Source organism: Solanum verrucosum, unplaced genomic scaffold (assembly GCF_900185275.1).
Source record: "Solanum verrucosum unplaced genomic scaffold, falcon-dt-bn FXZP01000229.1, whole genome shotgun sequence".
NCBI lineage: Eukaryota > Viridiplantae > Streptophyta > Magnoliopsida > Solanales > Solanaceae > Solanum > Solanum verrucosum.
Window position 1 is genome coordinate 2551868 of NW_026020011.1, and position 15478 is coordinate 2567345.

The 15478-nt window shown below is 31.3% G+C and overlaps 2 protein-coding genes across 4 annotated transcripts in view; one reads left to right on the forward strand and one right to left on the reverse strand.

The window, feature by feature from the left end:
• The window catches only part of LOC125819978 (protein STAY-GREEN homolog, chloroplastic-like), a 110521-nt gene extending 100490 nt beyond the window's left edge, over positions 1-10031 (forward strand). For both annotated transcript variants that reach the window (XM_049499389.1, XM_049499388.1), the window contains exons 2-5: positions 8328-8461; positions 8598-8771; positions 9163-9330; positions 9742-10031. In XM_049499389.1, the coding sequence (XP_049355346.1) occupies positions 8348-8461; positions 8598-8771; positions 9163-9330; positions 9742-10029 (744 nt within the window). In that variant the 5' untranslated portion in view covers positions 8328-8347 and the 3' untranslated portion in view covers positions 10030-10031. The remainder of the gene's footprint in view (positions 1-8327; positions 8462-8597; positions 8772-9162; positions 9331-9741) is intronic.
• LOC125819976 (protein FIZZY-RELATED 2-like) overlaps positions 1-15478 on the reverse strand; it is a 45405-nt gene extending 29927 nt beyond the window's left edge. Inside the window, exons 1-10 of one of the 2 annotated variants that reach the window (XM_049499386.1) lie at positions 14912-15478; positions 14215-14337; positions 13997-14101; positions 12944-13123; positions 12783-12845; positions 12496-12690; positions 11211-11312; positions 11026-11088; positions 10873-10941; positions 10723-10772 (exon numbers count right to left, since the gene is read on the reverse strand). In XM_049499386.1, the coding sequence (XP_049355343.1) occupies positions 10723-10772; positions 10873-10941; positions 11026-11088; positions 11211-11312; positions 12496-12690; positions 12783-12845; positions 12944-13123; positions 13997-14101; positions 14215-14337; positions 14912-15418 (1457 nt within the window). In that variant the 5' untranslated portion in view covers positions 15419-15478. Of the gene's footprint in view, positions 1-10572; positions 10773-10872; positions 10942-11025; positions 11089-11210; positions 11313-12495; positions 12691-12782; positions 12846-12943; positions 13124-13996; positions 14102-14214; positions 14338-14911 lie in introns of those variants that run through there. The other variant, XM_049499385.1, reaches the window with a different exon arrangement.

The following is a 15478-nucleotide window of genomic DNA, read 5'->3' on the forward strand; positions in this document are numbered from 1 at the left end:
TGATTAAGGGTGAAACACTCTCACCAGTGCACCACAACCCATATTGGTATATATTTCCTAGATGTGTCATTTTTTTTGTCCCCGCACCACTACACACACCCCTTTGTGTGCCATACACTCCTTTGTGTGGCCATGTGGACGCTAACTTGTCAAATCATATATCTATACAGATTTTTGAAATATCTGATTTTAAACGTATCATAATATTATGTGATTATAAATTTCTTGAAACTTATGATGTTAAATAGGGGCAGACCCACCCTTGAATAAGGCGTGCAAAGTGCTTGAAACCTCTTCATCGAAAAATTATATTGTATTTGGGGTTAAGTTTTGATTTGATAAATATATATACAAGTATTGACACAAGTTAAATGTTTAGTCTAGTGGTTAACGTGTTGTGAAAATTTCTTGAGATTGTATGTTGTAGTGATAATTATATTTTTAACTATAACCATTGACACCCCTTAACGTCAATCTTGAATCCGTTACTGAGATTAAACATGACATAATATTTATGTATAGCTATAAAATCTTTTTAAGTAAAATAAAAGGTTTAAACTAAATTGTTTCCAAATTTTAAAAAAAAATCATACTTTTGTAAAACCGATTAAAAGAAAATAGATTCATGTAAATTGAAATAAAGGGAGTAATAACATAAACTGAAGCTTTTACTATGGAATTAATATTTTTGTGTTTTATAATTCCAGAACTAGCTATTCAAGGAACAAATTTCTCTTCTAAAAGACGAGGTAAAATGCATTAGTATATATTATTGTATCCATAAAATCAGTTTATTTATTTTTATTTTATTTACATTTCAATTTTTAAAAAATTGAGAAAATCGCATAATAAATGCTTTATTATAATTTTCCTTGGTTCTTTTGTCCCAGGAAAAAGTCCTAATGGAGAAAAATGCAGAATTGCGGGAAAAGGTGAAATATAACTTTATAATTCACTTTTCATATTTAGCAACTTTAGACTTAAAGATTAATAAAAATCGATCAAATTAAAACACATAAAATAAGATGAATGAAATAATGTGTTTAAGCTATGATTTAAAGGTTAACAAGATCGATCAAATTAAGCCACCTAAAGTAAAATAAATGAAATAATATTTTTAAGCTATGGAGACAACAAGACCTCGAGTTTAGATAACTTTATCTTCTTTTACCTTAATATGTTGCCCTACCACATTTTTGCCAAAATTTGAGTTAATTTGTATATATTGACAATATAATTATTATTATTTTACTTTTATTTGTAACTTGTTACCGTAGGATATCAAAATAATTTTTAAATCCTTAATTTTACATGTTAAAGGTTTTTACTTGTTTTTTTATATTAAATATTTTACCTAATAACACATATTGAAACTCTATTCGTGTGCATCTCCTAAAATTTCTCATGGGTCAATCTGATTTACAAGTCGATCTAAATTTTGGAAGAATCGAAATGAATTTAGCGAGTCATATTTTGATTGAATAATCATTTAATATTTTTTAATTTGTTATTACAGTATGAGGCTCGACCGCTACCTTTATTTATTGATCGACAAGAAGATGAAAGTCCTCAAGCACGAAAAATGGAGGTAGATACACAACTATTTATTGGACTTCCTAAAAGATGACTAAAGACGTAGTCAAGATTTGAAGTTTATGGATTCAAGAATTTTGTTTACTTGAATCACTTTATTCTAAATTAATAATTTATATATATTCAACAGTTTTCTTGAAACAAATATAGAATTTTAATTAAAGTTATTAAGTTTGGCTGATTCTGTAATTTATGTACTAGCACTGCTTCATTAATTACAAGCTTTTGTGACTGCCATTTAATTCACTTGATGACCTTTTCTATTAAGTCCTTTAATATCATCTTAATGAAAGGTTAGCTGATCGACTAAAACAAATGTCGAGAGGATTAAGATCTTGTAAATTTGAGAGGATTAACTAATGGTAACTTAATCTATCTGATTAACGATCTCATGAATTATGTTTATATGCACAATAACAAATTATTAGTTAATTAAATATGAAGTATTAAAATTATAAAGTTCATAAAAATTTTAAGCTTCACTAATTATTCGGTATGTTTGATCTTATTTTATCTAGATCTAGTTGGTTCATAGTTCAAGAAACATCAAATTCGACGCATTATATTCATTGTGAAGACTCAGCAAAATTGCTTACCTCATATATATTGGTAATGTAAAAAAAATACTTCATGAAACAGAGGCAAAACTAGAATTTAAAATTTATGGATTCGCTACTTGATCCCCCAAAAAGAAGAAAGCCGCGGTCGAATTTAAATTTTGGAAATAAGTTGGAGCCCTTTACCAAGTCTATCAGATAGAAAATGATAGAGGGACAAAAGTACCGTGGAGGTTGGTTGAAGATGATGTTACGCGGCGTTCAAAACCAGTCTTAGCTTGAAGTGAATGAATTATTTAGCTACTTTAACGAGAATGTATTGATTGACACCCTTAAGTACATTTGGCTCCATTACTGACTTCAATTACATCATCATCAAAGTGCCCCGATCTGAAAATATACCTAGTTGGTTAAGGTTAAAAACGAAAAGGATAGTACCTGAGGTATTAGAAAATAATAAAAACATGCATGCTTTGTAATTTTCTTTTTATTTTCCAAACTTGTACTATTGTCCTTCATTTCCCATCCTTGTATTGAGTTTTTTTTAAGTCCATACATTGAACCTAAAATTTTTGGACTATATGGTAAGATGTAGTAGTTTCTGTAAGATTATGGGTCCAACTAAGTTTGTGGTTGATAACACGCAAGAAAAATATGATATTAAAATTATGTGTAATTTATTTTAAATATACTATATTCAAGTAGATTTTTATGTATCTAAGATATATTGACAAATTTTTCTCGTCTCCTTCTGATCTCACTCACCACTCTCCTGTGTATCTAGTATCTTAGATATACATGAATTATACCAGATACATATATATATATATATATTTAGTGTGATTCACATATCTATAATATATGGCTATTTCGCTCGTATCTCTGCTCATCTCGTTCACCTCTCTCCCTATTTTAGTGTTTATCTTGTACAAAAAATACATATATCTTCCTCAATATATGATAATAAATAACTCTTATTTAATGTTAAGATACGTAATTATAAAAAAATATAGATAGAATTGTGGTTCGAGTGTATGTCTAATAAGTTGGTTTTTCCTTCTTTTTCTCACAAATCTAATGTGAAGAGGTCTATAATTAAAATATCTTTCTTCATTACAGTTGATTTTTTTATTTAAAATAGCTACAAAATTTATACAAATTTTAGAGGCATTCAAAATAATAAAGTTATAACCTAGTCTCTTCATCAGACAGGTTGATTTCTCGGGGCAACTCGATCGGTGATAATGAAGATTCTATTTTTTTTGGAAGTGGTCCAGCTTTAGTGATTTTTCCTTTTCTGATATTTTTCTTTAGATTTATTTGCTTCCTATATTTCAGAAATAGCACATATAATAGATATAATAAGGTTCTATAGCTATAGTTTCGATAATTGTGTTTCATAGCTATAGTTTTGTTTGCTATGCGTTGCGGTTTGTATATTTTACTTGTCCATTTGTATATTTCGCTTGCAAATATACAAACAAAATAAGTATATACAAATGGAGGCTATAGTTTGTATATTTCGCTTGCCAGTTTGTATATTCAACTTGCGAATATACAAACTTGGTAAGTATATACAAATTATGTATTCATACATTTAGGAATTTTCCAAAACTTTATTTTTATATTTCGCTTGTCAATATTTAAACAACGTAATTTATGATGAATTTTTCATAAATCGTATACAAATAGCTAGGGTAAGCATATACAAATTCTGTATTTATACAATTAGGAAATCGAGTTGCAAAATTGTGTTAAACTGTAGCCAGAGATTAAAATAATCAAAACTATAGTTATATTATATAATATACTCTAACTGTTTGTCATTTCGCGTAATTTTTCCTTTCAAAAAAATTATATACTAATCAAATTAAGGGTTAACTACATAAATTCAACTAGTTTAGGACATAATTACTAGAATTCAAGATAGTTTTGATAATTACATCATATACCATATTTTGTTTGTCGGATACATATATCATTACTCGCGAGATACGTGTATCCGACAGTTTGAATTAAAAAGATACATATTTTAATAATTTTGAACTAAATGTGTGTAACCTATTTCCTTAAATAAAGGAGTAATTTAGGGTTAAATAATAATTCTAATTGATTTGCAGATTCATTAACATATCAATTCTAACAAATCTTCCCAAAATAACGAAATCTTAAAACCACAAGAGTTTTCTAATTGAAAACTTCATCTTCTTGGCAATAGGTTTGAAAATCGTGAACTACCATGAGAGCAAGCTTGATCTTTTCTTAATCTCAAATGCTAGAAGAGATATTCTTGAATCTCAGAGTTAGACTCAGTGTCGATGATTGAAAGGCAAGGAGAGAAAAGTCTAGCGGACGAAGATAATGTTGATTATCGTTTTTATGCTTTATTTATAATAAGATACATTTTGTTTATGTCAGATACACATTTATTTTTGTTGTTCATATACATGTGAAGGGTAGTGGCTCATATAATTGATGTGAACTGTCAGATACACTGTTAATTCTCTAAACTAGTTGATATGAATTTTAAGTTAGATACATAGTAATTCATTGATTTTTTGCGAAGAAAATATATTTTTTGACAGTTTCAGATACACTATTTATCATATTAGATACATGTAGTTTAACACTATAGAATACATATAATAACATGCTTAGATACATGAAATAATCAAATCAAATACACATTACTGCCATGTAAAAATACCTTAACTAAAACATATTAAATATATGAAATAAAAACTAAGATACATAAAATGAATTGTATGACCAGTTACATTGCAACTAAAATAATATACTGGAGGTGCGGATAGACGATTTATAGAGAAGGTTGGGGGAAGGACTTGATGAGAGAGAAACGTATTTGGATCATTAATTTTGATTTTTAAATGTAAATATAATTAATCAATTCTAATTTTAAGGGTTTTAGTGTATCTAATTATATTTTTTAAAATATATGATATAAAATATTAAAAGTGACGATATATGTAATTTTTTGAAAGTAGATATGGTATGAATGTATGTCTAACTAGGTATTTTTCCTTTAAATTAAAGCAGAACAAAAGATACATTTTATTACTTTTTTTGAAAATGCTTTTGTTGAAGCTGGCACACGACACGTCGACGAGACTTTACTATCTAAATAGAAGGGAAAAGGGTCTGAAAAATACTCTAACTTTGGCCGAAATTGTTGTTACGATACCAAACTTTATGAAGGACCTTTTACCCCTTTGCTCTATTTAATAGTATATTTTAAAGGTATATATGTGCCCACGTGGACACATTACTATTTAAAATGATGCAATATTTATGATGTCCACGTAGACACATATATACCTTTAAAATACACTATTAAGTAGTACATGGGGGTAAAAGGTCATTTTCAAAGTTTGGTATCGTAACAACAATTTCGGCCAAAGTCAAAGTATTTTTCAGACCATTTTCTCTAAATAGAAATAATAATAATAGTTAAATAGAAATATTAATGTATACTATTAGGGGCGGCTCTAATAAATCAGTGGCCTAAAGTCAAATTTGAATGGAGGCCTTAAATTCGAATATATTTTTTTTATGAAGTTTATTATAGCTAATTATTTAATCTTTCTTGAGACATAATACTCATAATTTATCAAACTTCTATTACTTCTTTGCTCTTTTATGAAAAGTCTATATTTTTTACAAATAATACTCAATATTTTTAAAAAAAATATATGTATAACATATTTATTTATTTTTAAATGAGGCCCCTCAAATTTTGGGGCCTAAGGCAGTTGCTTTTTTTTCAAAGGGGAAGAGCCGCCACTGTATACTATTATTTTCATATATGTATATATGATGCTTTAAGTAAATTTTGAGTTTGAATTCCTTTTCTTATTTAGCTCTTATTTTTTAATATTGTGCATTATTTTTATTTGACCCACAGATTAATTTATTCAACATTTCTCAAGCCCTATGAACCAATAGACTTCTTAGGATCAAGCTAAAAAATCTTGTTTTTAAATAGTCTCTAAAGATTTCAACTTTATAAAATTACGAATTAGATCATGTTGGACCAACAGACCCAACTCATATTGTCGATTTTAACTTTTACACTAGCACATGTAAATAATGGAGAAATATCACTTCTTATCTTTTCATATACTGTATGTCTTATGAAAAAATGTTTCATCTTATCAAATAATGTGTCCTGGCCTTGCAATAATTTTGCACCCATAAGGCGTGGATCATATTTGTCGACGACTATCGATGAACTGATTTGATTTTTTCAATATATTCAACTATAAATATTTAAATTTTTCAAAAACATATACAAAGAATAATGATTATATAAAAATTCGTTTTACTGAAATTTGAACAGTATTACGTAAACTGATAAGAACAAGTATGTCATACTAATTCACCAGCTTTGAAAAAGTTCTAGCAATTAGAGTTACTATCTAGTAAAATAATTAAACTTTGTTTTGTATCAACAAAATCACTCAATTTAAGGCTTTTATTTTTAATTATATTTATTTTTAAAATAATTTGATATGACAAAATAAATTATTTTATATGTCACATAAATATAGACCCAACAAAGAAAAAATCATTATGCTTCTTCTTCTCCTTTTTTTTCTTAAAAAAAATTATCATTATTTAAAATAAAAAATATATTATTTTATATGGTGTGTAAACATCAAATTTATTGCTCTCAAATTTATCGGTATCCAATCTCCAGGTACTATAATATATAAATGGGGATACCAGTCACCAGACAGGACATGGTTGACATGCCTTGTCTGGCAGCTACATATATATTTAATTATTTTTTTAAAAAAATAAAATATATATATATATATATATATATATATATATATTTGTCTTATTTTTAAATTTATTATAATGATAAATGTAATAATTTAAAAGAAAATTAAATAAGAAATATCCAATAATTAAACCATAAATTATATGTAATCAGTCGAATTTACTGCTTACTTTTTTTCTAAAACGATGTAAATATATTATTGTATACTTATCATACATATTATATATTTAGTATACACATATTATATATTAATAAGTTGGATAAGTGATAAATTAAAATTAATTTATTATTTTAATTAAATTAAACTATTAACATTAAAAATAATATTCTTTTAAGTAGTAGGGTCAAATAAGGAAACTAGTGTTGTCGACTAGTAAACGCCCACTTGTATATAGTTATCGTGCACCCAACCCCGACAACAACCCTAGAAGCAACCGTTACTTCTAATATTCTGAATCTCTCCGTTTTAATTTATTTATTTTATATAATTTGATATAAAATAAAATAAAAAATTAAAAATATCTATAGTCTTAATTTAAAGATTGGTTGAATAAATATATGTATAATTTTAAACTTGTTATGTGAAGAGTCAGATTCAAACATATTGTCATATGAAAAATTATAATTAAACATATCATAAGTTGCTAAAAACAAAGTTAATGTCAAGTGAAAAATTAGAATAAAAGAGTTAACAAATATATATATATTTTTTCTTCTTGATACATAAAATCAATATCATACTCACTCATAAGTGGAGTATGTGGAGGCAGTGGCGGAGCCAAAATTTTCAATAAGGGAGTTCAAAATCTAAAAATATAGATACACGAAGTAGTCGAAGGGAGTTCGACATCTACTATATATACCTAAAAAATTATTTTAACCATGTATAAATCATATAATTTTCCACCGAAGGGGGTTCAGATGAACCCCTTATAATAGGGTGGCTCCGCCATTGTGTGGAGGAATAACATATATGCAGATCTTTTTATATTGTTATTTTATTTATAACAACTAAACGGAATCTAAATATGAAATGTCATTATACTTAAATAACAACATTTTACTTTAATAGTTAAGAAATTTTCAAACAAACGTTGCTACTCTAATAAGGTATCCTTCATTTTTTTGTTTTTATCTTTTTCATCATTTTCAACATACATACACGTATGAATACTAATCTTTTAATTGGACCATAGAAAGTCAAAATATAAAAATTTAAAAAGAAAAGGCGACTACGTAAGCAAGTAACCAAAATTCATATACCCCTAACTACTGAGTAAAAAACTATATAATATACAACTTCATTCTCAACTTTATATTTCCCCTACAACTTTGGAGCTTAAAAGAAATATAGTATAACTTTGATCCATCATTTTTTTCTTGATTTCCAAATATGAGTACTTTGACAACTTCTTTTCTTCCATCACTTGAAAAAGAAAATTCTCTTTTTGTTTACACAACAAGAAGAAGAAGAGGACACTCCAAAAAGAGCCAATCCATTGTTCCGGTAATTGCTCGTAGCTAACATAATTTTTTTATTATTATCTATCGGATTTTGCTTGTTTAGCTATAGAAATTGTCAGTCGCTAATTCCTATATACATATTTAATTATTTGTAGTAATGTACGTGATTGATGATTTAGGTGGCAAGGTTATTTGGACCATCAATATTTGAAGCATCAAAGTTGAAGGTTCTTTTTTTAGGTGTAGATGAGAAAAAACATCCAGCAAAGCTTCCAAGAACATATACACTTACACATAGTGATATTACATGTAAACTCACTCTTGCTGTCTCTCAAACCATCAATAACTCTCAGGTAATTTTCGTAATATACGATAGTAGTTGAGTTTACAGTTAAATATTAAGGTAGAATTATTTGGGAGACCCTTGTAGTTGGCTCAGATTGTTCAATTGGACCCTTCTACTCACTTCTTAGTAGTTTTCTACAAAATTGTACAATTAAGGTCTCAAATTTTAGTTAATTTGATTGTTGAATCTGATTTTACTTTAGCGCGTTTGGCTATCTCTAGCATAAGATGCTATAAGTAAAACAAAGGACAGTCTGATATACAAAACATCTCATGTTAACAGAGTTCGAGAAAGGACTGTATGATGTCATGTTGACTGTCTACCCTAATGCAAGCATTAGTGGCGACTAGAAGTAGTACGTGATCAATTCATGACTGATTTTTCTTTTTGATGTGCAGTTAGAAGGATGGTATAATAGATTGCAAAGGGATGAAGTGGTTGCAGAATGGAGGAAAGTTAAAGGGACGATGTCCCTTCATGTTCATTGTCACATTAGTGGAGACCATTTCTTGTTAGACTTTGTTGCTAGGCTCAGATACTATATTTTCTGCAAGGAACTCCCCGTGGTAAGTTTTTATAGCAAGTCTGATATATACGGTTAAAGTAAAGCATAATACATAAATGTACTTTTTAACTTGACCTCAGCTGACATCTACGCCCTCCAACTTTGAGTGTGCATAAGTAGACACTTAAATTTGTATAAGGTTGAACAAGTAAACACATGTGTCCTATGTGTCAATTCACTATGACACCCTAAGTATATTATACCATCGTAAGACATGTGTATCTACTTGTTCAACTTTATACAAGTTTAAGTGTCTACTTATGTACATTCAAAGTTGGAGGGTATAGATGCGAGCTGAGATTAGGTTAAAGGGTACATTTATGTATTATGTCTTAAATTAAACTATTCGTGTAAAAAAATCTTTATATAATCAGTATATATAACTTACACTATTCTTTTGAATATGTTCTAGGTTTTGAAGGCATTTGTTCATGGAGATGGAAATTTGCTAAAGAATTATCCAGAGTTGGAAGAAGCTTTGGTTTGGGTATATTTTCACTCAAACATACAAGAATTCAACAAAGTGGATTGTTGGGGTCCTTTAAAAGAAGCATCTTCACTATCTTCTACTACTACTTATTTATCATCTAGTGAATTAGGTGAGACTCAAATGGATAATACAAGCAATTGCAATTTGGATTTACCACAACCATGTCAAGGGTCTTGCACATGTTGCTTCCCCTCAACAAGGAAAATCTAAAGAGCATTGAGAATGTTGGCTGTATTACACATGTGGTATTGCGTAATAAGGCTTTAAACTAGCTTAGTGAATCAATTGAAATGATTCTGTATTGGTCTACAAACTTTACAAGATTGATGTATTTTACTGTCATTGTATGTTAGGACTAGAAAAAAAAATATTAGTAGTAATTCTTTATTCCAAAATGTAAATATTCAAGTGTCCCTTGGTTAAGAACAAAAATAGCCATTTGGAGGATTGTGCACACTTTTTGTTTACTCAAAACATTTCTAAAAAGCACAGTAACTCAATTGCATTCCACCTTTCAGAATCATCTCAGTAATCAGTTTGTAGCAATAAATCGGAATGGGAGGAAACAGAAAAGAAAAACCTTAATTACAAGAGATCAAAAGTTCGCGCAAAATTGGAAGTTTACGAAAAAAACTCTCCCTCCCTCCCTCCCTCTCTCTCTCTTATATTACAGAACGCCCGAAAGATGTTAATGAGGAATAAATAACATCTCTAATTGTACACTTTTGATCTATTCACAGAAAAATCACTCTTAAGTCTAATACATGTTATTGAAAGATGATGGATATCAACGATGGTTACAAGTATCTCTCATCAAACAGATCAAAGTGCTCCTCTTCACTACTTGTGCTTCGTGAGAAAACAACGTTAAGGGGTAGTCAGAAATAATTACAACGGAGTCACCTAATCTGAGTTCTGCCGAGAGAAGATGCCCCAATTTCAGACTCGGTGTTCTGCATAGACAATTTCATTCACATGTGAGATGTCGTAAAACGCTAAGATGCTAAATAAGTTTGTAAGTTAACTATAACTATCCTTTTACAGATGTTTTACCTGAGATTTAGGAGAAGGGAAGACATTCCAGAACCGAAGTGTTTCATCTCCTGCTCCGGTCACAATCATCTGCAAAGATGATACTACCAGTTAGAAACATAAGAGCAGAGAAAATAAAGCTGCTGCAGCTGCAACTAAGTTTATCTTAGCTACCTGTCCATCTGGAGATATGGCAAGATATAAGACTCTATACGTATGGCCAGTCAGAGTAGCTATCTGCGATAATAAAGAAAAATTAACACATAATGAAGCTAGTATAACATGATATGTCTAAAAATAAATGTCTGATCATATACTTTTTCCTGGAGAGTAACATTTTAAAAACTTAGGTGAAATACCTTGGTCATCGTAGGGTACCTCCAAAGTATTATTTGATTTTGCGAGTAACCATGAGTGCTGACTAATTCATTTGCGTTCTTCGACCACACAAGATTGCAAACCTGTCACAATATTAGCTGAGTTAGTATATCTTAGTAACCATATTTGATGGCACTTGTAAATCTAAGAAATCAAAACACATGGAGAGACCAAGGGAGGAAGGGAGGTTGAGCAAGGATTGTGGGACAGTTTCCTAACCTCCTTCGCATGTTTACAGGTACAAGTATCTCGCACAATCCTGTAATGTTTTTGTAACCCCCCATCCCTCTTTCCCTCTCCCGTGCTCTTTTTCCCTCCTTCTCTCATTCATATTCAAAGATTTCCCAAATTTCAGCAACTCTTCCAATTCGTTAGTTGTTTAGTAACTATAACACAACCAACAGAATAGGTGTGTAACCGGAAAAAACACTTGATATTGTGTTACAGGGCTTTGAAAACTCCTCAGGTTTTGATGTGCATTTGTCTCTAATGTCTTGTGCACAAACAAAATTGATTTGTGGGGAAGGTCGTAGAGCAGGAAATTTGAGATAAACAAAGAGACAGGAAGAGGATGGGCGGGGGAGGTTAAAGAGGAAGGCTATGATGGTTTGATTAGTCCAATAACAATGTTTAAGAAATATATTTGAGTGATGTCCCCATTACTGTTCAGTAAATCAATTAGAAAGGCAGAACCTAGTTTTGAATGGTTAAAAATGTTCTTGGAGATCACAACATTATGACATACTAGTTAAGCCATGGTAGTGACAACAGTTTCAATCCCAGCTAAAACAAAGGTGGGCCCACTTGCTCCTACCTTAGTAAACAGCATTAACTTGGCAACCTGTGGTGTGGGGTGAAAGAGTTGCCCGATGAATTAAGTTGAAGTTCATGCAAGCTGACAGGATGGATGTATGCGCGTGAGGAGGTATAAGATTTAAGCATATTTCTCACACGGAGGTGAATAAATTCTTGAGAAAACCAGAATTACCCTATCCGAGGGAATATAGTAGACTTTACTGGCACATTTTGTTCTTCCAAAAATAAAAAATCAAACCATTTTCTAATCCAAATGGCATGGAATAATCAGAAAGGAAGTTGAAGGGCATGATAGTTCTTCTGATCACATAACTTAGATGGCATAGTATTGTCTTTTGGTAGATAGATAAAATTTACTGACAGGTGTGATTTATTTAATAACCAAAGCATGATCTAGACAGGCAGAAACCTAAAAGAGGTAATGCGATATATATATTTATAGGGAAATACCTGACTGCCAGTGTCCATGCAGCTGAGGTGTGTATTAGTGGTTGTGTTCCAGAATCGAATGCATCGATCAGCTGTGCCACCACCAGAAGCTAGAAGTCCGTGAAGATGGGGGGACCATGCAATCGCCTTTACAGCAGCAGTATGCTCACAGTATTTTAATATAGGTTGTGTTGAATGGTTGTTCCATACGAAAAGCTGGTCATGAAGATTTATATGAGAAACTGTAACTAAGAGCTTAAGTGAAAGAAGAATATCATCTAGCTTGATTCTGGTTATTAACCACATACTCTGTTATCATTTCCACCAGAAGCTAATTCACGTCTATCGGGAGACCATTTGAGCCCACAAACCTGAAAAGAAGTAATTGCTTATCAAGATGCAAGCAGAAGTAAAACAAAACATCTGATAAGAATGACTTAAATAATGAGAAGCAAGAAGGAAGTCTGACCTCTGACTTGTGACCACTTAGCTTACTGAAATAATCTTCTTGAGCTCGTATGTCACGTTGAAGAATACTCTTGTCCCGGCTTCCTGAAGACAACTGGGAGGAGCTCCAAGATAGTGCACCAACTCTTAAACGATGTCCCTCCATTGTTCTTGTCATCTTACCGTGAGAGGCATCCCATAACTATGCCAAATGAGATTCAAACATCAGTTAACCGCATAACCAGAGAAGGTACTACGACATAATCCTATATTCTTCATCCAATAGAGAGGTTCTAAAAAAAATTTCATGTCAAATAGAAAACTGATTTCCACATGCAATAGATTGTGCATGCAACAACAACATACCTAGTGTAATCCCACAAAGTAGGGTTGGGGAAATAGATTGCACATAAATAAAGAAAAATAAAAACCCAATTTATAACAGCGGTGGCCGGTGGAGCTAATGTTAGCTTTAGGATGCCCAAATTCATAGGATAGAGAAGAAAATGAAAGAAACAAGAAGTGTATGGAACAACAACTAGGATAACAAGCCTAAGCATTCAAATAATTTTTTCCATGGAATTTATCTTGAGTCGCAAGGTTCGTTTGTGATAGACTCCGTTCATAATATACCACAATATGACAACTTCACAACGAATGTATTGAAAAGTTTTCCTTTTATATCTATAGAAAAACTTGAGATACAAATTCCAAATATTTCTAAGAGAACAGCCTCACAAGCTCCTCAAGTTTTATGCTACTTTATTTCGTTGGAAAAATTAGCTTCTAGAATTAACATATAGAGGGAAGATCGAGATACAAATCAATTTAGTGAGATTAAAATATTTTATGTATATTACAGTACCACCAGTGCTAGGACAAACAGCTTTTTATTTATTTTGATAAGGTGTTGAGAGAGACTATGCTTTTGACGTAAGGATGTGTAGTTGTATAGTACTGGACGTAATTAACAGAAAAAATCTAAAATTGTTCGAGAATAAGTGATTGGCCCCTGTTAACAGTTCTCTTTCATATAAGAACACAAAACAAGATGAACAAAATAAGCATACCAGACCTGAACTTTCCCATTACTTGTTCCAACAGCAAGATGTGTACCTCGCTGTGCCCACCCAACTGAAGTAACATTATCATCATTTTCCAAGTCGCACAACTTCACTACCTGCAGTAGGCATTCAACAGAAAAAATAGTGTTTATCATATAGATGCATTAGTCTAGCAAACGTACTTAAATATCTCCATCAACGAAAAAGATAACGAAGGCAAAAGACTCACCTTGCCATTAGATGCATGCCATAAATATATAGAGCTCCCCAATCCCACAGCTAACACGTTCTGTGAAGACCAGTCCACAAGATTTAGATAAAAGTCGTCTTGCAATGCAGGGGCATCCAGTACCTAGCAAGAACCCACACAAGCACCATCATCAGCCTTCTCACATGGTAACAAAAATCCGCCACCTCACAAAATAACAACTTTATTGAACCCTAAAACAGAGAATATTCAAGAACCCAAAACCAAGAAAAGAGGAAACAAGGTGGAGATATGGGCGGCTGCAGAAAGGACTAGCATATAATAATAAGCGTCATTCCTACTCTACAACCTACCATGAGCTCACACTAAATGTTCTAGCTGAAACTCGAACTTAAGACGCCCAAATTCTACACTTCACTATCCACACAAACATCCTACTAATAATTATCATCCGAAAAACTCAAAATAAATTACTCCCTCCGTCCCAATTGAAGTGTTTATCTTTCTATCTCCAGTAAGTTTTCCATTTCCGACATCCTACCTAACAAGTTTAAGATCACAAGATTTAAAGAACTACACACATCAATAATTTACAACTACAAGATTCAAAAGTCTCTCTTTTATTTCTTAAACTCCGTGTTCAATCACAGGATTCAAATGTCTCTCTTTATTATTAACTAGTCACACTAATACACTTAAATTAGGACGAAGGGAATACCTTATAAGGCGATTTTGGAACTTTCCGGGGAACCTTAACAGGACTAGTACTAACACCACGTATCTGGTCATCAAACTCAAAAGGCAACAAAGAATTCAACCTTTGTCTTGTCTCCGTCTTATACCTAAAAATATTACAATTGGGTCTCTTCAAATTCCTCCCATTCCCACGAACACCCTTCTCCGGTGTCACCGGATTCACTACATTTCCCGAATCAGGCCCAAACAACGCAGTACGAAGAAGAGAAGTATACCCATTATTAGAATCCTCCGTATTAGAAGACTTAGGCGACAATGGCAACCCAAAAAGCGCAAAATTAGATGAAGTTCTGCTAGGAATGAAACGGTCACTGTAAATTGAACGTGAAGGGGAAGGATGATATGAATTGAAACCAGGGATTAAATTATTATTGTTATTATTAGTCTTAGATGGAGTTTTGGGGTTGAAATTGGAATTGGGATCAAAGGGTGTTTGAGAGTCTGTGGAATTTGAGCTGGGGTTCTCCATAGATGATTCTTGAAAACCCTAGAAGATGATGATGAAGATGAACAGCGGATTTTTTTTCTT